This window comes from Vicugna pacos, chromosome 10, assembly GCF_048564905.1.
Source record: "Vicugna pacos chromosome 10, VicPac4, whole genome shotgun sequence".
Lineage (NCBI taxonomy): Eukaryota > Metazoa > Chordata > Mammalia > Artiodactyla > Camelidae > Vicugna > Vicugna pacos.
Genome location: NC_132996.1, coordinates 10,751,445 through 10,776,965, shown reverse-complemented (window position 1 = coordinate 10,776,965; position 25,521 = coordinate 10,751,445). Strand labels below are relative to the sequence as shown.

The window sequence follows — 25,521 nt, the reverse complement described above, 5'->3', positions numbered from 1 at the left end:
CTGTCTCAGTGCTGTCCATGGACCACCTGCATCAGCATCACTTGGGGCGGTGGTTCAAAATGTACTTTTGAGCCCCACCCCAGGCCCACTGAATACATCTCTGGTGTGAAGCACAGGAATGTGCATTCTTAACAAAGACCAAGTTGCTCCCAATACAAACTGAATTTTGAGAACTACTGATTTAAGGAGACAGCACTCATTTCTTGTAGTAGGTGTCTAGGAAGGGATTCCAATGCACTGGAGACAAATAAAGGCGGCAGATGAGAATCTGATCGCCATCTGGTCCAGAAGTTGTCCATTTAGAATCACCCAGGGAACTCAAAAAACATCCGGAGCTGATCTCCAAGCACCATCCCCTCCCAGTCAAGATTTTTAAAGCTTCCTGGTGATTCTCACTTGCCACCAGGCCTGAGAACCTCTGATCTTGTGTGAACTCACAAGGTGAAAAAAATGAAAAAAGGGGAAGTCTCAGCTTAACTGATTTTTCTGAATTCTGCACCACGTGGGCAAATGCTAAGAATAATTGCTCTGGAAAAGAAAGCAGAGTAGAGAGTGGAAAACAGGCTTCAGTGAGTAATGAGGAAGGAAACCAAAGACGGCCAAGGGTGATGTAACCTGAGAAGGTCCTGCAGGTCTGGAGAGGTCTTAAAGGAGTCGGCTGGGCTCCCAGAGAGCAGCCACAGGAGTCCCACGGGTTTGCCATCGTGGTGCCCCTCTCCCCCGGCCTCCTCGCAAGCCCTCCCTTGTCCACACACAGTGCCAGTTTAGGACTGATGCATTTTTTTCATCCTCCCCTACCTTTATTTTTATGTTTTTTCAAATTTTGAAGAAAAAGGAAGGTCAGATGTGAACGCGGAACATCCTTTCATTCCCTCCTGGGTTCCACCTTTTTCCAGCTTAGGAGAGAACTCTTAGGCCATTTTTTTGCTTCTCCACTCTTCGTTGTCACAGAAGCATGCTAAGCACCTGCGGTGTGCACAGCACAGGGAGAGCTGCAGATCCCGCCCCTCCCCCAAGGCAGGGAGGTGTGTGAGCGGCGGGGAGGGGGGGGGTGGAGTCCAGAGACTGGGTGATTCAGGATGAGGGGGGCGGAGGGCATCGGGGAGGCTCCCTGAGTGCTGGAGGGCTGTTCAGGAAATGAAAAGCCCTGCATTTCTCATTCCTTCAAAAAGAAAAGAAAAGAAAAGAAAAAAACCCTTTCTAATTCTTCTAAAGCCGTTTGTATTCCCCAGAGGATAAAGGATAGTTATGTGCCAAGCAGGGAGGATTTTTTTTTTTTCCTTAACTGGATAGATGAGAACTCTGTTTACGCCTTTCCCGAGAGCTGGGAGGCCTCGTGGTTTATTCCTCCTCCAATGCCCTCCATCCGTTCTTGCGGCCCCAGTGGCCTCCCGTTCTTTTCTGAAAGGCAGCTCTTTCCGGCGCCGGGTATCCTCCGTGGTCCGAGTCCTCAGATCGAGTTCACTCTACCGCGAGGGACTGGGCGGAGGGCCTGTCTGCGGCGTCCAGCTCCGGCTCTGATAAGATTATCTGATGTTCCGACTGTCAGCGGCAGGCTTGGCTCCTCGTACGCGGCGCGGGGGAGGGCCGGTCCTCCGACCCACCGCGGGATGGGCAGCGGGGTGAGAGCATCTCTTTAACGTCTGTGTGTGGATTGTAGTTCACACAGAAAAGACAACACGGGAACACCCACTGTTCAACTCGTCCGATTGTGTAACTCTTGTTGAAAAACAAAACGAACTCCAAAGGAGAGAGCTCGATCCCTCGAGTTACCTAGGCGCTCACTAGGTGGTCCCCTGATCTCTGGATCCTGCCGGAATCGTCTTCAGCATGTGCTTATCCAGTCTCAGCCTAGGATTCTGCCCGGGAAGGAAGCTCCACCCTTCCCGTGGCGAATCAGTGCAAAGCTTCCCAACCAGTGTTTTGATGACCAGCGTTTCCACGGGCAGGTCCTGGAGCAGAACTCGAGGACAGTCTGTCTTCTCTGGAGCCTCTCTTTTCTCGTCTGCAAATTGGAGGAAACCGTGTGTGCATCCGAAGGGTATTGTGGAGCGCAAGTGAGAGGATTCTTCCAACATGTGGTGGTGATCTCACTGGTGGGAAGGACAGACCCTTCCCCACCTTGACTTTGGTGGTCCGCCTGCCCAGCACAACTGTCCCCTCTGTCCCCTACTCCTCGGCACTGTCTACCCCCATGCCAGCCGCCCAGCAGCAGCAGAACCACACCTGGCCCCTCCACCTGCCAGCTGCTGACCTGCTGGACCCAGCCTTCTCCCCGTCCCCAGGTCCCCCGAGCCTGTTTCTCCTCATCTGCACCTGCTTAGTCCCCTCACATCAGCACTGCCATCAGCCGTCACCTGCAGCCCTTGGCCCTTGCACACCTGGATGCTGACAAGTGCTGAAGCTTTGTTTGTGTCCGGCGGATCACTGTCACTCTCTCAACAAATGGCTCCTCCCCCGTCTTCAGTGCCAAACGCACTAGTTTCAGTGGTTCAGTGACACTGGTTCCTGAGGTTTGCAAGGATTTTGCAGACCAGGAACCCTCAGGGACAGGGCTCTGCTCAGTGGCCCCGTGCCCTTCTAGCCACCTTGTCAGTCATCCCCCTGAGATGCTGTCAAGCCCCAAGATGCTCCCGTGTACAGAGACCTAGGAAGCCCCACCCTCCCAACACCCCCTCTTCCTTGGGCATGTGGGGGAGGGGCTAAAGGACCATCTTTGATTATCCCTGTAAACCCTGCTTCTCCAGCTAAGACCCTGCTCACCTCCTGCCTTTACATAAAGACGTCGCAAACAAGAGGTCTGTTCTGCAGCCTCGTCTTGCTCATATCCAGGCATGTCCACCACCTGTCTTCCTTGCTGAGCCCCCCATGGAACTCACCCTCTGAAGCCTCACTAAAGACTGTCTAATCATCAGAGCCCTCAGCCTCTGTCTCCGTCCTTCCCTTCCCTCTCTGTGCAGGTGCCACACACTGTTGGTCATCCTCTAGCTGAAGCTTTGCCCTCCTGACTCTGAAGTGACACTGGACAATCGATTCTCCTGTAGCCCCATCTGTTTCCGAGTTTTCTCTCTGTCCCTGGCACCCCCTCACCCCGCTTCTGTCCTCTAGCACAGCCGCCCTGTGGCTCTTTTTTTTTTTTTTAATTGAAGTACAATCAATTTACAGTGTTGGGTCAGTTGCCCTGTGGGTCTTGGATGTCCCTTCCTCACCTAGAGGTGTGGGCTGCTGCTGGCTCAGGGCTAGATGCTTTTGAGTCTGAGATGCTGGCCATAAGCCTCGTTGGCTCTGCCACTTACGAATTGGATGACCTTGTACTTGTCACTTACCTGAATTTTAATTTTCCAATGTGTAAAATGGAGATGACGGTAATGCGTACCTGGTAGGGTTGTGTGACGGGTAAGTGGGATGCAGCGGTGCAGGGTTTTCTAAATTATAGTCATTTGCAAACTTGCTTTACAAGACTGCCACCTGTGCTACTGTTTACTTGAAATTTGGGCTTTACGTTGACTTGAAATCAACTCCTTGGAAAACAAATGTAGTCTTATGCTAAATAATAATATCCATGGAACCGTGTGTATGAAATGCTGGCTATGTTTTCCCAGGGCACAGTCAACATGAGTGCATAGCTATTAAAGTAGACACATTCATTTGTGTAGTTACTATTGTCCTGAGCACCACAGGGTTACGTGCACTGCGGGGCAGATCCCCCCTGAGTCACACCGCAGTGCTCGGGCCGCAGGAAGTGTGTGCACCAGGCTGAGCCTTTGTTGATGTTACTCCTCTGCATCCAGCGTCACTCTGGCACCCAAGCTCCAGTTCTGTATCTCCAGCTGCTGTGAAATATTTCTGCCGGTCAGTTTCATCTCATTTAAAGAGCAGCCTGTCCACTTTCCCTCCACTGCCCTTCATTTCCGGGCGACCTCGGTTCCAGCCTGGGGAATCATCTTTTACCTTCCCCGGACCCTCCTGGATCAGCCACCACCTCCTGAGTCTCCTTCTTTCCAGGATCTTGCACATGCCCTTCCCTTTCCATTCCCTCCACTGCCTAATGGTCCTGGCTTTCCTGTCCAGTGTGGGCAGGTGTCTATCTCTCTGGAATTACACGTCCCTAATGATGCTCTGTCCTCAGAAGCCATAAGGCAATGTCCACTGGGTAACAGGTCAAGTTCAGATTTGGAAGCACCGGGTTGAAAGCATCCAGGAAGCCGAGAGAGCAGTAGCGTGTTATGGTCACTGACGTCAGACCACGTGGGTTTTCGACGCCACCCAGCCTCACCCACAGGGTGACATTGGCACGCTACTCAATGACTGAGCCTCAGTTACACCTTCTATAAAGTAATAGGGATCCTGTTAGGGTTAAAAAAGATACTTCAGGTAAAGCACATCCCATGGTGCCTGGTACACAGTGAGCGCCCGGTGAGTGGTGGTTATAATTGTTCTATGACTTGTTGTCTATGTATCAGATCATTGATGGTCTGGTCCCTGCTATTCCTTCCAGTTAAGCCTTTCACTTTTCCTTACACAGAATCCTCCTTTCACAGGCTGCTGGTCTTTGCCCCCAAGCCTTTGTATAGTGTTAAGCCTGATTGACCTTTCTGTTTCTCCCAATGTATCAAAATCTTGCACATCCTTCTAACCCCCTCTCAGCTTCTGTTTTCTTCAAAAAGTAAAGTGTCTTCTCTGCCTACCTTCCTCGTGCCCCTCCTTCCTCTGAAATCTGACTGCTCAAACATTTATTTGGCTCCTAGCTTTATCTGCATCACACTGTTGTTTTTTTCTTGGTTTCCTATTGAGCTTTGTATCTGTGTCTGTGCATTGTTTCCCTAAGTAGATGGTGAGTTTCTGGATGTGAAGGCTTACGTTGAGGCAGATGAAGCCACGACTGAGAACAGCAGCTGGGGGCTGGACCTCCTGAGCTCACACTGTGACACCACCACTCACTCACTGTGCGACCTTGAATAAGCTGTGGAATCTTGACACGTCTCCGTTTCTCCACCTGTCAAACGTGACCATAACAGTACCTAGTGTTTGTGAGTTTGAGTGAATACGTAGTGCACCCACTCACCGATTTATACATGTAAAGTTCTTAGAATAGTGCCCGGCGTGTGGCACTTGATAAATGGTGGTGGCGGTTGTTATTATTACCAGTCCCAATGCTTTCTCCTGCAGTAGCGATCACACATAAATACGCTTAATACATCTTGTTGAAGGGGTGAATATTTCCTCTCTAGCCCTCCTTCTCAATTTTCTATTAGTCTATTTTCCTTCCATGCATATTAGCAGGAAGATTGAAAGTCTCCCTTCATTTAATTCCAAAGCAAAAAAGAAATCCCATAGATTTAAATGTCCTTTACTGTCTGGTATAAGGAAATAGACCAGCTCATTGAAAGAACCATTTTTCTTGGCACTGAATTTGAAAAGGAATTTATTATAAGATTATTTATGTGGCAGGAAGCTGGTGGAAGGGGGGGCTCATTCTTCTAAAACCTACTTAACATGTTGTGATTAGGAAAGAAAATTTTTCCATTAAACACAGAAACTGTATCAAATTACATCAGCAGCCCAGGGGGACTGGGTCAGCAAGGGTGATTACACAGAGAGAGATTTGTACCTGTCCCTCCATCCAGTGACTCCACTGGGAAACCAAAGAGTAAGATTAGTGGTGCTTGCAAAAGGGCAAGTATAACCCAGAAATTGTAATCTGAAATTACCTCTGACATCATAGGTGTATTTTTGTCTTTAGGAAGCAGTGTTGCTGGTAATTTACTATAATTGCAATAACCAGATCATTAAACCGTGTCTGCAGAGAGCTTGGAAAAATACATCTGCCCTTTCCATGACAGTGCATCAAAGAATATATTACACTTGTAAATCAAATATCCTTGTTATGTTTAGCACAGTGTTCCATACATGAAAGCTACTGATTTTATTTCGATTTTTCAGATGACTCTTCAACAAATGATATTAAAACATTAATCATCTTTAGATCAGAAGAAAGTTGTGTCATAGGTTAAAAAACTGGTTTGAAGACAGGAAGTATGAGTCATAATGGGCATTTCTCTCAGTGGAGATCAGTTTGCAGACTATTATAAAGCCCTGGGATTCAATATGTTTTATAAATTATATGGTAAAGTGACTTCATAATGTAACATCCATTTTTTAATGGCCCCAAGTTGCAAAATAGAGAAGCAGTGGAAATAACTTTCAGTAAGACAGAAACACCTTTGTGAACAATTACAGGTAATAGATAATGCAAAGAACTTGGTAAAAATAAACAAACACCAAACAGAATCAGACTGTTTGTAAGCTGGCTGATGTGATTTGGGAAAGGGCTAGGGGTCCCAGGAGCCTGTTCGGCTTGTCAAGTTCTTGACACATGAGTAAAGGTGTTGACAACTACTGATCTACTTATACCAAACAGTTATCTGAGGGTAGTCTAGAAAAAAAAAAAGAGATTTAAGTGAAGTAAGTAAATTTTGAGATGATAAATCTATAATGAATTACAAAAAGAAACAAGGGATACTTCATGAGAAACTTTATAAACCTCAGCTAGTGGGGAAAACAAAGTTCCTGGGCAGATGTGGAATTCCTCTCCTCCCACTACAAACACATACATATATATGCATATATTTAAATTAAATTCATATTTCAGTGAACAAATAAGAAAGAGAAATTTTCAGGTGCCAGAAATATATAGGAAACCAATAGCCAAAGCTGTGTGGGGGAAGCCACACGGACTCCAGGGGCGGCGGCTTCAGCCTGCCTGGGGACAGTGACACACCCTGTTCATAACATGGATCTGGAACTGGGTTCACCAAGTAAAGCTGGGCGCTGGCAAGTTGCTGCGGCGCTGGTGCAGCAGGCGGGAAAGCTACCTGCGAGTTGTTACAGGAAGTAGCTGTTCACACTGTGTCATTAGTGGAAATGGCCACCCTCCAGAAGTAAGCTTAAAGTTGTCATCTTTCCTTTCAATGGGTCCAAATGTGCACTGCTTTCTCCCTGTGAAAACCCTGAACTGAGAAAATAACTCAGAAACCAGTACAGAATCATTGAACTCTTTAGGGCTCCAACAGAGACAACTATGAAAGCAGTCCTGTTAGATTTGCCTTTGTTTTCACTTTTGTCTTTTTCAACAAAACATCATAGACCTCTTATAAGGACGAGCTTACAAGCAGAAATTACAAAGCACTTAAGTATACCCACCGCCTTGAAGTCAGCAACAAAGCAAACTGAAAAAACCAAATAAAATAGGCAAATCATAAAAGGACTTTTAAGAAGGTCTAAACTATTGAAAGATTAAAAAAAAAAAGAATTCCACAAGATGAAAATAAAAGCAGGAGAATTTGAAGTAGAACCAAATAGAAATACTAGAAAAGAAAAAAGAATCATTGAAATGAAAAACAAAAAGAAAAAAAGAAAAACACCTCAACAAACTAAACAGCTAAAGAGAGATTTAGTGAATGAGAAGATAGATCTGAGGAGCTCACCTTGAATGCAATATAGAGTTAATGAGATGTAAAATACGAAAAAGAACATAAGTCACAGAAAGGATAGAAAGAGAGATTTTGATGCAATTGGATCCTCAAGGGAGAGAATAGAGGATTCATTGAAGATCAACATACGGTCTTATAAAATATTCTTTGGTATTTTTGTCAGATATTTAAGACTGGCTTAGCTAAACCTTGGGAAATTTCTCTATTATTTATTTCGTGTTTTAATTTTGACTAGTAGCATTCACACTGATTTATACACATTAGTGTACTGAACTGAGGTTATGACCAGACAAGCTCAGCCTAGGACACCTGACAGTTTTTCTCCAAGAAGTTTTGCTGTTCTTGCTGTTCTCTGCTACAGCTGCCAGCGTAGAGAAGAAAAAGCAAGTGGCCAAGTGAGGTGCTGAGAGGAACAGTGCCTCCTGGGGACCAGCCAACTGACCAGTTTCTAAGGGTAGTAGTAGTATTCTGGAAACTTCTCTAGCCAGTTGCTTCCTGCCTGGTGACTCAGCTTTCATGTGCACATCAAGAGTGTATGTTTAGTTTCTGCTTTGCCTCGGGAGGCCCAGGGCAGGGTGGTGCACAGGCCCATTGTGAAATTGAGCTCTGGCCTTCCTAACCACCTCCATTCAGCCTGTCCCATTTCCCACGTGCCTGTGGAGTGTGGGCAGAAATGGCTTAACCTGGTTGCCAGGTACACAGCCGTGGCAGAAAGCTGGAGCTCCCTGAACTCAAGTGGCCTGAGAGGATGCAGAAGCAACCAGCCAAGTCTTCTCTGGCCTTGGCAGCTGGGAGATCAGGCTCTGACGTTTGGAAGTAAATCAACCCACAGTCCTGGTTTCTGTCTAAGAGCAAGACATTATGTTGTCTGTTTTACACACACACACACACACACACACACACACACACACACTCTCATTCTTCTTCTCTTTCCCCCAATCTCTTATCCCTTTCCTTTTCTCCTCCTACCTCACTCTCTTTTCTTCCTTCCCCTTCTTCATCCCAGGATCTCTCTTTTCTCTGCTTGTGTTCCACCCTGCCTTCCCCGCAGGCATTGTTTCTTCGCTAGGTGGCCCTTGGGCTGAAGGTGAACCAGTATGCTGCCTGATGCTCTGTTAGATGACTTCCAATTAAAAAACCAGCTCCAGGCTTCCCCTAGATAGGAGAGAGAAGCTACACCAGGCTCAATGCAGACATAGTACCCTCGTAACCATGGAGAAACAGGCATCTTAAAATTCCTGACCTTCCACCCAAGACTCTACAAGCTTGGCTCTGGGATGTCTCAATCTCATGATTAAGGAACGAGACTGATATTTCCATGGAGTATATCTTTCAGCTACAGGAGAGCAGCAGCAGAAACTTTGCAAAATGAATGAGCTTCTCATCTGTGTCCTACAGGGATGTGGTGGGAGTGGGACCATCTAGGATCATTTCCAATGCTAGGGCGGGTGGAAGAAATGGAACAGCTTTGAAGGGTGAGCTATGGATTGCTCCATCAGACTTCAGTGAATATTCCTACTTTTACCCCAACTGGCTCATCCGTTGCCTTCACCAACCCCATACGTACACGCATGAGCGTGCCTACATCTGCCATTGCAGCACCAGAGAAACACACAGTTGGTTGCCCTCCTGACAGGAGGTACAACAGTCCACATGGCCTTGACCTCCCTTGGGTTTAGCGACAGGTTGAGTGAGTGGCACCAACTCTAGGGAATCAATTAGTAAGAATTTACTTATTCTAATTAGTTTCTTTTTTTTTTCCTTTTGAAAGTAACACATAAATAACGTGTGGGTTGATGTGGCTGGGAGAGGTGCAGGGGGAGAAACAAGAATATAGGCCAAAAAAATGCCCCTTGTATCCCCAGGAGTCAAACAGCCACAGCAGACATTTTCATGTGTCTCCTGCCGAAGTTTTTTCTTGCCTAGCTTTAGGCTCTAAAAAGTTGTTATTTAATTTTATAATCTGCCTTTTCCTTTCAACATTCTAGCACATAGCTCCCCATCATTACAAATTGTTCATAATTACAAATGCTTCTTAATGGCTTTGAGAGATTTCTTTGATGGATGTAAACATCATTTACTTCACTGTTCCCAGTTTTTGAACATGTAGGTTGGTTCAACTTCCTGCTATTATAAATACTGCCATGACGACCATCTCACATTGCCAAGAGTGCCTAGAGATTCTAGTGTGTGTCAGTCCTTGACTGGGTCCTGTAAACAGGGTCCCTGGTGTCAAGGAATTTACAGTCTAGTGTGGGAGCTAAAAAACAGTTCTGGGTCAAGCCTGAGCTCCTTCCTTTCATCCTTTTAGACTGGTAAAGTGGAAGGAAACATTATACTGATGAATTAAAAAGGAAAAAGAAAAAAGAACTGAGAGATGTATATATTGATCGATATTGATATAGGCAACATATCTAGATTGACCTAGACAGAAAATGGATTGTTAATAAATAGCAAACATTATGAGGATATTAGGTTCAAAGAGCAGTTGCTCAGGGGGAGGAATAAATTAGGAATTTGGGATTAGCAGATACACACTACTGTATATAAAATAGATAAACAACAAGGTCCTACTGTATAGCATGGGGAACTACAGTCAATATCTTTTAATAACCTGTAGTGAAAAAGAATATGTACAGAACATGTGTAACTGAATCACTATGCTGTACACCAGAAAGTAACACAACATTGTAAATCAACTATACTTCAATTTAAAATTTTTTTCAGAAAACTAAAAAAAAAAAAGAAAAATAAAGGAGAGAAGTAGGTCAAATGTAGGTCAGATTTTAGCTTGGCCTGGTAAGTGTCTAATAACTGACAGTAATCTATACATTTCCCACCATTTGCTTTAAATACTCTGATTAGACTTGACTGTTTTTCATATGTCCCGAAGTACCCAAAATTATTAAGAATATATTTGTTAAATTGCAGCCGACATTGGTGGCTGATGATCAGAATGGCGGTTCTGATTTTTATGGGCCTGCTGAGGTCTGCTTTCCTCTTGCTTTCATTTCCGTGATCAGTTTGAATCTCATGGAAAAAGTCTTCCTCAAAAGAGCTATGAGATTTATAAAACCACAGCTGATTGCACACCAACGTCCTGCTGATGTATTTGTGTGAGTGTACGATGGGGCATGACTGCAGGGCAGGACTGGAGTATACACAGAGCGTGAAATTGGAAACAGCCTGTTTGAAAGATGCTCTCAGCCACCAGGACTGTGGGGTATTAGAAGGAAGTGTGTGCACGCTTCCAAACCCAAGCGCTGACGTGTTCGTGCAAGAGGGTCTTCTCTAGGGTCCTGGCAGGATGATCTGAGGGCACCTGCCTGCTGTGAACAGGGACGCTTCTCAGCAGTTTCTCTCTTCTTTCAGATTGATGATCCCAGCAGCAACCTGGAGGAGGTGACTGAGGAGGCTGACGCCACCACCTCCGCGAACAGCCTGGGAGGCAAGCAAGCCTTGAATGCAGACTACCTGGGTTCTGATTACGAGAGAGGACAGCTGTACCCATTCTCCCTCAGCGGCGACTCCCCCACGGCCACGTTCACGCTCACAAATGCAGCTCCCATGACCCCATCCTTCCAGAAACGGTGGTACGTGAATCTCCACAGCCTGATGGACCGGGCCCTGACCCCGCAGTGTGGCGGCGGGGACGAGCTCTACATCCTCACAGGTGCGGTGCCCTCAGACCTCAGAGTCAGAGGCAGAGTGAGTGTCCCGGAGTTCGTCTGGCTGGCGGCCTGCTGTGCTGTCCCTGGAGGAGGCTGGGCCATGGGCTTTGTCCAGCATCCCCGGGATGTGGAGGTCATAGAAGATGTGATGGTGAAAGAACTCGAGAAACTGCTTCCGTACAGCCCACAGCTGTTCCAGAACAACTGTGGGGAAACTGAACAAGACACAGAGAAAATGAAAAAAATCCTAGAGGTGGTTAACCAGGTCCAGGAGGAAGAGCGGATGGTGCAGTCGAAAGGGAGCGCGAGGGGCAAGAGGTCCGCCCTGTTGCCTCCGGAGCCAGCCGGGGAAAGGAGTAGCCTTTTGGGCAAACTCCTGGGCTTCATCGCTACCCCGCTCATCAAGCTTTGCCAATTAATTTATTGCGTGGCCATCGGAGTCCTGAAGTACATTGTGTATTTCCTGTGGTTTGTCACCAAACAGGTGATTCACGGTATAGAAAGTTGCCTTTACCGCCTGGGCTCAGCCACCATCTCATACTTCTTGACCATCGGGGAGGAGTTGGCGAGCATTCCCTGGAAGGTACTCAAAGTCGTGGTCAGAATCACCAGGGCCATCCTCCGGATCCTCTGTTGCCTGCTCAAGGTTGTGTGCCGCGTCCTGGGCATCCCTGTCCGCGTCCTCGTGGACGTGGCCACTTTCCCTGTGTACACCATAGGCGCAGTTCCAATTGTGTGCCGGGACATCGCTGTGGGCCTTGGTGGCATCATCTCTCTGCTCTTCGACACAGCTTTTGGCACCATGGGTGGCCTATTTCAGGCCATTTTTACCGTCTGCAAGCGGATTGGGTACAAGATGACTTTTGACAATCCGGGGGAGTTATAAGAACTCAAAAAACAGAGTGCCCAGTTACAGGGAACTTGCTTTTTTTTTTTTTTCTTAATAGAGAAAGCTGGAATATTTTGTCTATTCTGTGGGTTTCTGTTCACTGTCAATTATCATTATATTTTGGCCTTTGGTGGGAGTGTCTGCATGTTTTCACAAAGGAAGGTGGTACAGTTTAGACTTGACCCTAGAGAGGTGCTCAGGGTGGGATTACGTGAGGTTGTCGGCTGTGATGTGGGTGAACTTCCAAGCTGCTCAGTTATTCACTGTGACACAGGTCACCATGCGAGACATGCTGCTGTTCATTTGTGATCATTAAAAATTACAGGAGAGGGAAGAATGAGAACGAGGGCAGCTTTAAACCAAAGTGTTTCCAAGAAAAGGAGAAGGGAATCTCACTCCTCCTATTACTCTCTGGGACTCAAGGCAAAACCGATATAAATATTCCTGGCCAATTCGTTAACATTTGTTTCTCGTTCTCCCCAACTTGGCTGACTTGGTGAAGTGCAGCTCTGCTTCCCTGCTGAGATAACTTTCTTAGGATATGGAATCTGCTATATCCCTTAGCTTTCCATGGCTCCTAAGGGCCTATCAGGTTGGTTTGAGGGGCGGTATTTTGTTTTGTTTTGGTTGCTCCAGAGTTGAATTTTGCATCCTTTTTTTCTTTTAGGTAATGATAAGCAATTTATGCCAGATGTGGCATAACAAATTCTGAATGCAAGGGAAAAGATTGTTTGCCCCTTGAAAAGTCTAATATAGTCCTCCCAAGTTTAAAGAAGAGAACGTAAGAGTCAGACCGCTGCTCTAAGAAGGTGCTGTAGGTCCGAGAGCATCCTTCTCCAAGCTCGGATTAACTTGACATATATTAAATCTCTGGCTGACAAGACTGAGCTCAGAGACCTATATGTCAAGATTATATGAAAATTCACATTCAATAACATCCTAGATCAGTTTCTCTTACACTTCAAGCAAGTACCCAGCTCAGTAGAACACTCTGACTTCTGTCCTTAAAGGACTGTTTTGGTACCAGTGTATAGACGAGAGCCACAGAATAAAAACTCTTCTAGCCATCTAGGGAAAAAAATCCATACACCTATATATCTAAGTTTGTGTATGTAGAAACTTGATTCAGAATCATTATCTCAGGAAATTACTTTCAGAGTGCGTTTGAGGCTGGAACACCTAACTCTCCCACTAATGCTAGTTCTGTCTGAGTGCTCACCACCAATGTTTTGATCAAGCACTTGTCATTCTAATTCTGGCACTGAAACTGATAATATGGGGAAGCAGAACCTCCCAAACTTTACTCTGCCTTCCGCAGCTGAGATGGAACCACCTGGATTTTTCTGAGCATCCTCAGGAGTTGCTGGGAGGTAGAAAAGGGCCAAGTGTAAAATGCTGATCTGGGGGAGTGCAGGCCACCACTCTTCTGGAAGTCAGATGCAAAAGCTTGGGGTCCGGAAAGGCAACAGGGAGAGAAGAATAGGTCAACCGTTTGCATCAAGGTGGTGGACAAGAAACGTGAGTGTAATCAGAGTTAACGTTTTGTAGGAGAATCATTGAATGGGACCCAAAGTAGAAAAGCAGCCAGCAAACTACCATCCTGATCAGTATGTGATGCAGGGTTGGGGAGTGGGACGCCAGGCCGTGTCCATGTCAGAGGGAGCCATGCGCTCGATTCTCTAAGACTCTTATGCGGAGTTTTGCTAATATTTCTGTTTGTGAGCATGAAAGTCTGTGGTCAGGCTTCCCTTCATTTCTGCAGCGTGAAGGTACGTGGAAGGGTGTGGGTTTGTCTTGTACTGATGGGTCAAGAATCCTGGAGGATGAAAGAAAGGGAATCTCAGAAGGGACCAGAGAGATGGTCTGGCTAACCCCTCATTTGATAAGGAAACTGAGGTCCAGGGAGACTGGCTGATGGCAGGTCGGGAGCTGGGGTCTTCTGCACCCGTCCCATCACACCTGGGATGTCAGATACATGGTGCTGGAGGTCACCGTGCAGCTGCCTCACTGGACCGTGGCAGAGTTTTCTCCATCATCCATCAAACAGGCCAGGCCCTGATGAACCAACGGGACTGGCCTATGTGATGACGTGATTACCATCCATGCACAGCATCATGCTTACTGCGTCCTGTGGGATCGACGCTCCCTCGTCGTGCTTGTTTGCATCCTGTAAGGCCCAAAGGGTCTCCACGGCAGCTTGAGCCCCCTGGCACCGCAGAAGGAGCAGGGCATCCAAACTGCTGCTTGAGAACCATATGAAAATGTCTTCCTTTTCAGTTCTAGTTGCTTAGTGTCTTATTTATTTATTATGATGTGGCCTTTTTTGGAAATCTGGAAAGGGATAATAAAGCAAAAAAATCCCTAAGCTTAGGCGGCTGAGACTCTCCACTCTGGACCACTGGTTCGCTGGCTCTGCTGACCCGTTCCCAGTGAGCTGCTGTGGGCTTTGAGCTGGGAGTTCAGGTTCATGAGCCCCACCTCTGGCTTGAAGATTTTCCTGTGGCTCTGTCATGTCCTCAGGCCCCTGGGGAGGTCAGCCAACTCTTCGTGATTTCGGAGCTGATTTCCTAGTCTGTGGATTAGCCTCCTCTTTTCCATTGTGCCTTTTGAGCGTTTGCTTCTCACTCAGCATCAGCACTTGCCCCTAAATGCAGACGAGGGGTCGAGAGAAGGGGCTAGAGTGAAGCAGCAGCCATCCACGCATTCATTCATCTGTCAAACGTGCACTTGAACACCCAGGTTGCAGAGATCAACAATGCACAGGTCCCACCTTAGAGCAATTCAACACCCAGTGGAGAGAACATGGCGCACTTGATTACCAGTCTGGACCCCGGAGCACAGGAGGGAAAACCAGAAACCATGGATGTCGGGGAGGCCTTTGCAGAGGGTGTGGCTTAAGTCAACTTGACATTTTCAAGCTATGTACAATGCTGTGCACCTTGCAATACTCAATAAAGTGATTGTTGACAACTCACTAGCCTCTCTGTGAAATATCTGAAGAGTGGTGGTTGAAATGAGGTTTGGGGGGTTATCTGTGATTTTTATTTTTTTCCATTTTTCTTCTTGATCCACATTAACTCAAGCCATTTCCAGTCCCATCTGGATTTTGTTTGTTTGGTTTGTCTTCAATTTTGAATCATACGTGAGAAAACAGAGAGAAGGTTAGATAGGGGAAACAGGCCCCAGAACCTCTTTTCCATGTTGTTTCTCTGAAAAGCTATTTGAGACATCAAATATTTGCGACGTGTCCTTCCTAAACAAGCACCTGGGGCTTATTGCTTCACTGGTTCTGAATCACATAGGAAATGTATAGAAACACTCTTATTTGTTTATTCATTAGGAGCCCTTCCCTCCAGTGTGATGAATAACAAGCTGTCTCTGTTGGGGGGCGGGGGGGGGTGGTCCTCTCTGTGGCCTTTAGTAGGGTACCGCCCCACCTGCCCAGTGTAGGCAGGGCCTCATGGGTCCTTCTGTGCCTGTGCAGCGTTTCAGCTAAGCTCACCACACGATATGTGCTGTTTAAAATGTCACACGGTGAGCCATGTAGCGTGGACTCCTTGGCCTTCATAGACGGGTTTTTCTGAGTTCCCATTGTCTCTTTCTGTAGGTGTTTTCAGATCATGGCTTGATTTCTAATAATTACAAGCAAACCTATTATTTTTAAGCTTGCATGTCAACAAGGAAAGTTCTCTTGCCCACTTGCCCTTGCTGATTGTGTGCGGTGAGTAGGGCCAGAGGTCCACAGCGAGATGCTCTCAGGCAGAGGTCAAGGTCACTCCTGGAGGCCATACTGCCTGCGGGTTAGGAGCCCGGGCTCTGGAGTCAAAAGGACTTAGGCTCGAATCCTGGCTTTACCGCTTAACAACTCTGTGATCTTGGGCAAGTTACCACCCAAAGCCTCAGCTTCCTCCTCTATAAAATGGGGCTAAATATTAGTACCTACCTCAGAAAGTTGTTATGAGAACTCAGTGAATTAATGAAGTTAAAGCATTTATCACCACGCCTATCACAGGGTGAGTGCTCAGTAAATGTTAATTGTCGACAGAGCTATTTTTGGTCATAATATCCAACCGCCTTGGATGGAATGGCTAGAAGTTGCCTTAGAGCTCAGGGTGTTTCTAGATCAGAGCTGGAAGGGCTAGGGTTAAAGTATGGTCTGGGAGTTGAGGTCGAGAATGAAAGAGGAAGGAATCCAGAGTTTCATCAGTGGTGCCAACATGTCTGAAGAGACAGGCAAGAGTAGGACCTAGAGTCTAGAAAAAGGAGATTCTGAGAACAGGGACCCTACATGTTGTTAGCACTGTTCAGGAAGGGAGGCATGAGCACTTCTGGTACCTGGAGTGGAGAAGCATTTCCCTCCAGACCTTTCCAGGCTAAGCCCATAGTTTTATAACAGATTCAGTTTCCCAAGAGCACTTTTCCTTGGAAGAGGGTTAACCAGACAGAGACTATGTACATTTCAGCAGCTGAAAAGGAGGATGACATTCACTGTAAATAGTCAATCTTTTTTCTTTTTCAGCCCCTTGTGAGTTAAGGCATTATGACTTAGTGCCCAAAGACTAATTGATCCTGGAATATTGATTAGACAGAATTGCTGGATGCCCATAGTTAATCCTCAGAAAATGCAATTGAATGCAAGCATTACATTTAATCTTTTAATTAATTAAGTTTAATTAATTAATTGTGTTAATTAAATTTAATGCAAGCATTAAAATGTTCACCCACCTTCCCCCACCAGCTCACACTAGGTACAGTCTTCAGGAGGCCCTGCCCGCCAGCCTCAGTGCCATCTTTGGGTGACCTCATCCCATCCCATACCTGCATCCAAAGCAGACACTGACAACACATCTAGACATTGGAGGCTTGAGTATGATACTAAAAAAACTGCCTGCTATCTCTGAAGACTGCATACCTTTTAAACGTAAAAGATTATTTTTATAAAGAAGAATCCATACTAATCAGATGAAGCAAAAGAATTTTGATGCATAATTAAGAAATTACAAGAAGTCTACTTATTCTTTGTGTTCTTTGGATCACTCTGGTTCAAACATTAAAATTAAAAAATCATGCTGGCAGATGCCCCGAGCTTGTGGGTTGAGCTCCTGAACCACCTTTTTCATTGACAAGTTCCACTCCCTCTTCCTGACATCCTTGCCGGGCATCTTTTCATCCCTCTGCCTCCTGCTTCAACTGATGTACATGTTAGGTGCCTTCTGGGCTTCTGAGATTTGACCCTTGAGGACCAGTCTTGCTTCTTTTTATCTTGATACAGTTACACTGCCAGAGAGATCACTTCTGTAACCAGAGCCCCTTCCCTTATGGACAGTTGCTCGAACATCCCTGATAAAGAGGGGTCCTGCCTCCTGGGCACTTAAATACAAGCTGCAGGCTCCTGGACGACGGGGGAGAGCTTTACGAGGGTAACAAGGGGGCTTTGACCCATGCAACCACCCAGAGTTAAACTTACATGGACTTAAAAGTATGGAAAAATGTAATCTATGCTTAATGAAATGGGTTTGAGAATAAATACAATAATTTGGTGGTGGGGGAGGGAGGGAGGCGATGCCTAGGGATGTTTCAAGCCAGCTCTCTTTAGGATCCTCATATATGTCTATAAATCCCTCCTGAATGAAGTATAAGTTTGGAGACTCCTTGCTCAGCTGAGCAAGTTTATTGGCTTTCTTTTCATCTGAAGGTGGCAGGTTCCCCCAGACAGAACCCTGGAGTCCGCAGAAGTAATTCCATCTGCAGGGGTTCATCTGGTCATCCCAAACACTGCCCGGACTAGAGTATTGGCAGGTAAACCCACAGCCATCTAGACTTTGACAGCAGGAGCCTAGAGTTCTTGTCCTCTTTGCTTACAGAGTGTTTCTTTCTCTTTTGGACAGGAAAAGGGCACATTTACTAAGCTGGAACAATATTCAGTTAAAAAAAAACTAGGTTTTGGGGTGTATTTATTTATTTTTTACTTTATGGGTACAAAGAGAAGTTCCATTCAGTACTGTATTGATCAGTGCTACCCTGACTTAGAGTGACCCTGAAGACTCCGTGTTACAGGAGAGGCCAGGTTCTAACAAGAGTTTCCAGGATTTTTGGCATCTTTGGAAGAAAAAGGAACTCAAGTTCAAGTTTGCCCTGAATTCTGCACTACAGTGTTCCTATACAAGGCTATGGTACAGAGCCTGGGGGGTTTGTTTTGGTGGTTTGTTGTAAGTCTGCTCTATGGATTCTATAGACCTGGGTCCAACTCTTAGTTCTCCTGTGACACTTTTTGGGAAAGTCTCCAAACCTCTGTGAGCTTTAATTCCTTATCTGTGAAACGTGGATCATAAAAATATCAACTTCAAAAGGTTTGTGTAAGAATCAAAGGAGATAACAGGATTTGTAAGCTATAAAGTATAGAAATATAAAGATTTAGTATTATAGGAGGCTCCAGGGTTGGTTCTATTTTCTCAAAAATTGACACATAGTTCTTTTTTTTTTTTTTAACGGCTGGGGGAATAGTTACATGAAAATTAAAGCAGTTATCCAGAAAGTGTAAATGGCTTAGCCAAAACCTGGGCTTAACAGTAAACGTTGAATGTTGTGCCCTGAAAAGTTTCTGAACTTAACGTCCTCAGAATTCTGCCTCTTATCTATCCCTTCAGTCCTTTTTTTTCTTAATTTTTTTAAAATTTTATTATTATTGTCTTAATGGAGGAACTGGGCATTGAACCCAGGACTGCATGTATGCTAAGCATGCGCTCTACAACTGAGCTATTTCCCACCCACCTTTTTAAGCCCTATGTTTTAAAACTCAATGAATCCCATTTCCAGTAGGCTGCTCTGCACACATCTCATGCCCATTGCTTTCCTCCTGTGTGAATCAGCCCTGAAATTTTAGACATTGAAAAAGAAGACACCGCATGAGTCACACACAATAAAAGCTGAATAAGAAACGGGCCAGGGAGTGAGAAGTCCCAGGGGAGCCTCTGGGAACCAGCAGAAGCACCCAGACCTCCCCAGCAGCCTGCCAGCAGGAGACCAGCCCACACCTGCCACTGAGTCATCTGTCCCCGAGAGCACTAGTCAGCAGCTCCTGGGATTATGATTCTGGACGTTGTCTCAAGTCTGTGTCTCCCCAAGATACTTTGTTGACTAGGCATCTCCAGATGTATTCCAGCCACAGCATCTAGAGTGAACTTCCAGGGAAGCATAAGTTCCAGGAGTGAGGAAGCAGCAGGCTGGCCAAAGAGGAGGTACTCCTGGGACAGTGGGGATCTGAGTTTACTTCCTGCGAGTCAGTTCACCTTTTCTGGATGCCCTCATTGATGAATTTGCAAAACAAAAAGTAAGGGATATGTATATGTCCATGAATGACTGAAAAATTGTGCTGAACACTGGAATTTGACACAACATTGTAAAATGATTATAAATCAATAAAAAATGTTAAAAAAAAAGTAAGGGATGGACAGGACCACCTTTATGATCTTGCCAAATCGCAGGTAATAAACCTTTTTTTTAAAATTTGTTTTTTATTAAAGTTTAGTTGATTTACAATGTCAGTTTCAGATGTACAGCAAAGCGATTCAGTTATACATATACATACAAGTATATATATATTTTCAGATTCTTTACCATTATATATTTATTACAAGAAATTGAATATAGTTCCCTGTACTATACAGTAGATCCTTGTTGTTTATCTATTTTATATATAGTAATGTATATTTATTCTAATTTATCCAAACTCCTAATTTATCCCTCCCCTGCCCGTTCCCCTTTGGTAGCCATAGTTTGTTTCCTATGGCTGTATCTTTGTTTTTCAATACGTACTTTCATATCATTGAGTCACAGAGATTAAGTTTTATCAACTTCTCTCTCCTATTTGAGGGTTACCAAGAGTCGGAGAAGTCCCCTGGGACATCGGGAAGAAATCAGCAGTATCACCATCCTCTTCCTCCTCCTCATCAGGTCTTCCTAGATTTGCAACACTGATTAGTGGGCTTACCCCTAGTTGGCAGTCAATCTGAGAGCACGTAAGAAATGTTGTAACACTCCTTGCTCCCAAATAACAACCCCCCCGCCCCCAGCAGCAGCCTTGTGTCCGGAAATCTCACCCCTTGGCTCTCTTCCCTCAGGCTGTCCGTTTCCCATGAAGATACAGACTGAGGGGAGTTAGCCCATTGTGTCAATACCAGCAACTTGGAATAAACGATTCTATGGAATCCATCCCCCCAGCAGGAGCAACTTCTACGCGCAGTAATTGTTTTGCTCGGTGAGAGACGTGGTGGGAAGCACTGTGCTGAGAGGGTCAGGAGGTGCCTTAAACCAGCTTCCTGGAACCTGGAAACCAGCTGGAACCCTGCCCAGGCGAGCCCTTTATGGTGAGGGCTGGGGACAAAGTGAGGTGCCTTCTACCATCTCGGAAATAATGCCGACAAATTGCTCTTTAATTGTCAAATAGAAGATCAGCCCATAATAGCGCAAAGCAGAAATATACACCTGAAAGAAGTAGCAAGGATCATAGCCTGTGGTGTGCTAATTACTGGTGAACGACTAACTTGCTGCGGGGGAAGAACACCCTGATCGGTGATGTTTGCCAGTTTCTCTAGTATACACGCTCTCCCCGCGCCTGATTTCAAGCTGCCAGTGTGACATTACTGGATGTGGAGTTGGGGTGAATGCAATCAGCTCTCCTGAGCTGCTGTGGGCCACACATACCACGACTCCAGAATCCAATCAAGGGCATTAAGACATACAGAGAAAAAGTGTTTCCAGCAGAAAAGGAGGTGCTCAGCCATAGTATGGCAGGGAAAGAAAAATCACTGAGACACACACTGACCACGTCCAGACGAGTTCTTTCCAGAAGAGACGAAGGTTGGCAACTTGAACTTTGAATTTCCAAATCCAAAGGCTACATCACCTGCCCTGTAAAATGAATGCATCAGTATTTTAGCTCAACACCATTAAACCTCAGTTTACCTAACACCACTTTTTCAATCCCATTTCAACCAAAGAAATTTCTGATTGTGACCTGGCTTCCAGTGTTGGTTTGCCGCCAAGGCAACCGTACACTGAACACATAGATTTCAACCCTCCTCAACAATCCTTCGTCAACAATGCAGCAGTTCTACCAAAGTGGCTTTCAGCTACGTTTTGGTTTCCTGGGTAGCTTAAGAACATAATGTATTAAGATGCTAATGGAAGCGTTCCAGTCTATATATCAATTCTGTTTTTCAGTGTAAATTAATAAAATATCACAAATGATCATAGTGGCGTTGTCCTCAGTCTCTCACGTGTCCTGGTGTAAATCCCTTTCTTAAAGCCCGTCACTTCCAGGAGCTCATCAGAGCCCTCCTCAGTGTTTGCCTGGTGGCGGGATGAGGGAGGTCGGGAAGGATTACAAATGGCATGAGGAAACTTTAGGAAGTGGTGTCTGTGTTCATTATCTTGACTGTGGTGATGAGTACGGATGTATACTTATGTCAAAACTCGTCAAATTGTTTATTAAATATATTTATTGCCTATTGTTACATAATGTATACAATACCATGTATATCAATACAGCAAAAAAAAAAATACTGATGCCTGGATCTCAGATTCAAAGATTTTGATTGACGTGGTCTAGGCATCAGGATTTATGGAAAACTTTGTACATGATTCTGTTGGACAATCAGAGTTGGTTCTATGATTTGAGGTCATTACAGTTGTCCTAGGCCAGGTACCTTGGGAGAGCCCTTCCCTACTTTGTGGACTAGAGCAGATGGAATGGTCCCACAACAGCTGTTTCTCATGCAAAAGGATGTAAAGTGCTCAGATCCATTGCCTCAGCACCCAAGGGTCAGGTCTGGAGGCTGGAGCTACCTTTGCCTTTCCCAGAACAGAAACATCCCTTCACCCCCAATGTTTATCCATCTCCTCCGGCCAGCCCGTTGCCCTCCTGTGATTTATTTTCTTTTCAAAGCTGCCAGAGGTGAGCATGTTGATGATATTTAAAGTAGAGAAAGTTGGCAGTTGGGAGGGTCTGTATGTGTAGAAACAGTGTGGCTGGCCCCAGTGAGGTGCCTTCTTGTAAAACCTGCTGTTCAACCTTGGGCAAGTTAAGAAGCTGATGCCAGACGCTTCGGCTTCAGAGCTAAAGCAGCAAACTGTGGATCCAGAATCCCAGGAAGCGGAGGAGAAATCCTTCCCAACTTGGTTCTCCCAGTGATGGCAGCAAAACTTGGCCGATGGCGTGGACCAGGGAACATGGCCATCAGGACCATGAACTAGGGGTATGGTCCTTTGTGTCAAGGCTCTTTGTGCTCAGCCCAGAGACACAGTGAGAAAGATATTGCTTCAAGTCCCAGTCTACTTATTATTAGTTTGGGGAAGTCATTTAACTTCTCCTGGCCTTCACTTCCTCACCTATAAAATGGAGATAACAAGGTCTTTCTCATTTACTTCCACAGAGTTACTATGGGGATCAAATAAGCAAATGGATGTGATCCTGCCTTATAAACACAAAGGGATTATTATGCACCATGATTACCTCAGTGTTTTAAAGAAGGGAGAAGCAGAGGCGTAGACTCAGTTGGTAGGAAACCGGGTGAGCCTGAGGAATGACAGCAGCTCACAGTCTCCAGAAGGCAGACTCGCTGTGTCCATGACTTGGGTGGTACCATGATCAGAACAATAAATATAAAAGCTAAAATTTATTGAACCCTTATGCTCTAGACATTCTGCTCAAGTGCACATCTATTTTTTTTTTTTACAAAAGAATTTTACAAAGGAAGACACGGACGATTAGGGAGTTTAACAGCTTGTCCAAGATCACATAGCCTGGGTGGACGCGGGTCTTGACACGTCGCCATCCAGCTCCAGCACTCACAGTTATAACCAGCTAAGCTCGCTCCTCCAAGGGACTGTCTCTCTGCTCAGTAGTTCAATAAATGCCTCATGTGCTCTCTGTAGACATTTTCTCTCAATCCCACAAAAGGCAGGGCTCTGCTAGGAATCAGGAGACAATGGGTCTTTGTTCTAGAATTTTCTGTGCTATCCAGAGATGAGACTGGGCATTAATGATTGGATTTTTCAACACAAATATTTTCTCTTAGTGTCTGAAAATCAACCTAGTGAAAAAAGATTAGGGTTACCAGATACGTTGCAAAATGGAGGGTGATCTGCCTTTAGAGTTTTGGGTTAATTTGTTGAACATTTCATGTCCACTAGGCTGTTGATTAGGCACAGAGGGTAGACAAAACAGACAGTCATGTACATGTGCTGTGTGCCTCACAGTACAAGTTGGTGGGGAGAGGGGGAGAAGAGTGAAAAGTGGGGGAGGGTATAGCTAGTTGGGGAGGGTATAGCTCAAGTGGTAGAGTGTGTGTTTAGCATGCACAAGGTCCTGGGTTCAATCCCCAGTATTTCCATTTTAAAAAAAATAACTAAATATATAAACCAAATTACCTCCCCCCACTACCCTCCCAAAGAAGAATGATAAATGTAATATGGCAGACAAACAGTACAAATCCTTAATATATACGTATTACAAAAACACCTAAGAACATTGTTGCCAATTTTTTGGTTGTTATATAAAGTCACAGTTTATCTTTTTGTACAGAATGAGCTTCCAGAAAGGCAGATTAGGAATGCAATCATTCCCTAATGACATATTTTATTTATATGTGTTTTTACTGTCAAAAGTTTTTTGAATAGGCAAAGAATTTCAAAGTAATTTCCCATTTTGAAAAGGGAAATGATTTTTTGCAATGTGAAATCATTACCAAAGTTTCTCATTAAGAAGGGACTCAGATTTACAAATGCTTTCAGCTATTCTGATTAGAAGTGAGGTTGTAGAATGTTGAGGGTAGGGGGGTGGTCTACCCACTTCAACCCCCTGGCATGAAGCCCCCATAATTAACCCTGGCTTCCCTGAGTAATTCCAGCCCCCACATTTGAGCTGTTTGATTTCCAAGGACTATGAAGAGTCATCTGCAGGAAAACCAAGATTGAATAGCTCTGATCATAAGCCCTGGTGGTGGTGGTGGGGACTCCGAAAATATTAGAGCTGTGTTTCATCAAAGAAGGGATGAGCAGCGGCGGTTTTGGAAAGCCTCATAGCCTTACCAGTTTGTGGCGAAATGGTTCAGATGGAAAATTCAGAGAAATCTCAGAGAAAATCCAATCTTCCTTTGAGAAGGGCCAGGGCCTTTGGCTCAGCTGGCGGCCTGTGCTGCCTTCTAAGCCCCTCCTGCTCCCTTCAGCCTGGAGGCCTGTTTATCCTGCCCTGAATCTGTCAGCGGGGTCTTCCAGTGCCGGGTCGGCAGGGTCCAAGCTGAGTCAGATGAGGAATCTATCCTCAAGGAACTCACGGTCAGGTTGATCCCCTGATCGGTCACTTCATCAAGTGTCCTGGGCCCCCAGCCTGTTTACTCACACGTTCCCAGAACACTGTGAGCCTGGAGGATTATTCATTGATCAGCAGCTAGTGTTATGTTGTGAGAGGGAAGAATCTGGGTGTGTCCTTCTCCATATCTGGAAGTTGGCTGTAAAGACCATTAATGCCAAACAAGATTCCACATTTTGTGAGTAATAACTTGGGCTCACACAAATGCAAGTTCTTTCTATCTAACCCTTCATAGCAAGGAGGTGAGTTATCTAACACATAAGAGAAAAAGCAAACCAAAGTGGTACAGAGATCAGCCAAGGGGTCTGCAACCCAGCCAGCACTGGACAAGGTCAAGTTTATGAAGAAGTTCATGAAAATCAGCACTCTGGGCTATAAGATAACCATGCAGAGAAATTTAGCAGTGCACTGCAGACCCTCCTCCCCTGCCAGGTTGACTATCTAGAGACTGTCAAGGGCACCACTCCCTGCCGTTGCCTCATTTTGCTGAGGAGCAGACGGTTGAACCCCCAGATGGATGCAGAAAGTACCCGCTAATAAGGTCCCACCAGAGCATCACCTTTAAGGTGCTGAACAGAGAGGCTGACCAGGCAAGTTTTGGACGCACCCAGAACCCTTTTCCCTCCACTTCCACTTTAAGGGGCGAAGCCACAACTGGACCTCCTGGTGTGAAGGGCATCCGCTTCTACTGATGAATAGTTGTCCCCCTGGCCATGATTGCCCTGACGTTTTGCCCTGACCCTTGCAGCATCCTGGACTGCTCTGTTACCTCTGCAGCTCCCTGGGTCTAATCCAGGCACCAGTATTTCCCTACCAACTTCTGGGGTCTCCTCTCAGCTCCTGGGTTCATCCTCCATCTGCCGATGTCCATATCCAGGCCCAGAAGTCCATCCACCAAGCACTGCAGTTCAACCCCCCTCTCCCAGAGGCCAGCCAGCTTCTGGGGTTTATCCTGCTGCATCTGGGGGCCACCCCAGCCTCTTCAAGGGCATCCCACTGACCCCAGAGCACACAGTGGTTTCCACCTCTCCAACAAGGAGGTCCCCACTCCTCTCTGAAGTTCCTGGAAATATTCCTGCCCCCTCTTCCAAATGAAAA

At 45.7% G+C, this 25,521-nt stretch overlaps 1 protein-coding gene across 4 annotated transcripts in view; it reads left to right on the top strand.

Moving 5' to 3' along the window:
• ENDOD1 (endonuclease domain containing 1) overlaps positions 1-15,027 on the top strand; it is a 29,894-nt gene extending 14,867 nt beyond the window's left edge. For all 4 annotated transcript variants that reach the window (XM_006206746.3, XM_072968948.1, XM_072968947.1 and 1 more), the window contains one exon: positions 10,866-15,027. In XM_006206746.3, coding sequence (XP_006206808.2) covers positions 10,866-12,050 — 1,185 coding nt within the window. In that variant the 3' untranslated portion in view covers positions 12,051-15,027. The remainder of the gene's footprint in view (positions 1-10,865) is intronic.
• Positions 15,028-25,521: the final 10,494 nt, after the last annotated feature.